The following is a 1483-nucleotide window of genomic DNA, read 5'->3' on the forward strand; positions in this document are numbered from 1 at the left end:
ATGCTTAGCACATTGGAATGCCATTCACTGGCCTGTTTACCCCCAGAGAGAGTAAAATTATGTGGACGTGTTCCCAGAAGCCGTGACGTCACAGATCAGCTCGAACTGTTTGAGGAGTAGTAGCTGCTTTCCTAAAAAAAAAAAGAAAAAAAAATGGCCTTGTGAGCGCTAAGCCCAAGCTGAAGATAAGACTTGGGGCTGGGCAAACTTAGCAACTTGTCTGATCCCAGAACTGGGTCTCCCTGTCTTTCCTTCCTTCATGAAACCAGGAAGAAGCATAGTGGTGACCTCAGCGTGAGTGCATGTCATGGCTGAGACATCAGGTGCCTCGTGTACTTTTCATAACCCTCCACTCTCCCTCACCACAGCTAGGGTGCAGTGCCAGAGGGCCAGAAGTACCTGTGCTTTGGGCATTCATTTTGTGTGTGTGTGTGTGTGTGTGTGTGTGAACTCAGGACCTCACGCTCTTGCTTGTCACTCAGCAGGGACTCTACCACTTGGGCCCTACTTTCACTTCTGTTTTTTTGCTGGTTAATTGAAGATTTGTCTGCCTAGCCTGGCTTCAAATCACAATCCCCAGATCTCAGCCTCCCGAGTAACTAGGATTGCAGGTGTGAGCCATTGATGCCCAGTTTAGGGCTTAATTTGAGTATGCCACTGAGGAGAAGCAGTAGAACAGGAAAGAGGAGGCGTAGGAAGAAGAGGAACCATAAGGAGAAGGGATGAGGAGGCTGGAGGCAGGAGGGTGGGTGGAGTTACAAAGAGGCCAAGGAGGGAGGAAAAGGCCTCATTGTTCACAACTTTGCCCTTCCCCTCTTCCAGCTAAGCCCTATCTTCTCCCAGGGCCATGTCAGAAGGGGAGAGCAAGGACAGCTCGGGCAGCGAGTGTCCCGTATGCTATGAGAAGTTCCGGGACCTGGAGGGGGCCAGCCGGACCCTGAGCTGTGGCCATGTGTTCTGCCATGACTGCTTAGTCAAGTATCTGCTGTCCACCCGGGTGGACGGGCAAGTCCAGAGGATCATCGTCTGCCCCATCTGTCGCTATGTCACCTTCCTCAGCAAGAAGAGCTCCCGCTGGCCCTCCATGCTGGACAAGAGCTCACAGACCCTGGTCGTGCCCGTGGGCCTGCCCCCAGGGCCCTCACCGGACCGTGGGACCCCCGCAAGCCCCCTGGCCATCTCCCAGCCGGTCTGGAGATCCTCCTCAAGCCAGGGTGTCCAGCTCCCATTGGACCCGCTGCCCAGCCTGCCCCGGGAGTCACAGCTCTTCATCATCAGCCGCCATGGGATGCCCCTGGGGGAGCAGGATAGTGTGCTGCCCAGGCGGAGCCTGGCAGAGCTCTCTGAGGTCTCCCCAGCGCCCAGCTCCACCCGCTCCTTCTGCTGCCGCTCCCGGGCCCTTCTGCTCATCACTCTCATCGCTGTGGTGGCTGTGGTAGCCGCCATCCTGCCTTGGGTGCTTCTGGTGAGGAAGCAGGCCTGA

At 56.2% G+C, this 1483-nt stretch overlaps 1 protein-coding gene across 1 annotated transcript; it reads left to right on the forward strand.

The window, feature by feature from the left end:
• The first annotated feature begins 847 nt into the window (after positions 1-847).
• Rnf222 (ring finger protein 222) lies at positions 848-1483 on the forward strand. Its single transcript, XM_090351583.1, has one exon. It carries the CDS (start codon positions 848-850, stop codon positions 1481-1483), a length of 636 nt encoding a protein of 211 aa, XP_090207709.1.

The sequence above is a fragment of the Megascapheus bottae genome, chromosome 17, assembly GCF_031878675.1.
Source record: "Megascapheus bottae isolate mThoBot1 chromosome 17, mThoBot2.hap1, whole genome shotgun sequence".
NCBI lineage: Eukaryota > Metazoa > Chordata > Mammalia > Rodentia > Geomyidae > Megascapheus > Megascapheus bottae.

Excerpts from the sequence above, each read along its gene's own strand:
- Rnf222 (XM_090351583.1), top strand. The coding sequence starts at position 848 with ATGTCAGAAGGGGAGAGCAAGGACAGCTCGGGCAGCGAGTGTCCCGTA.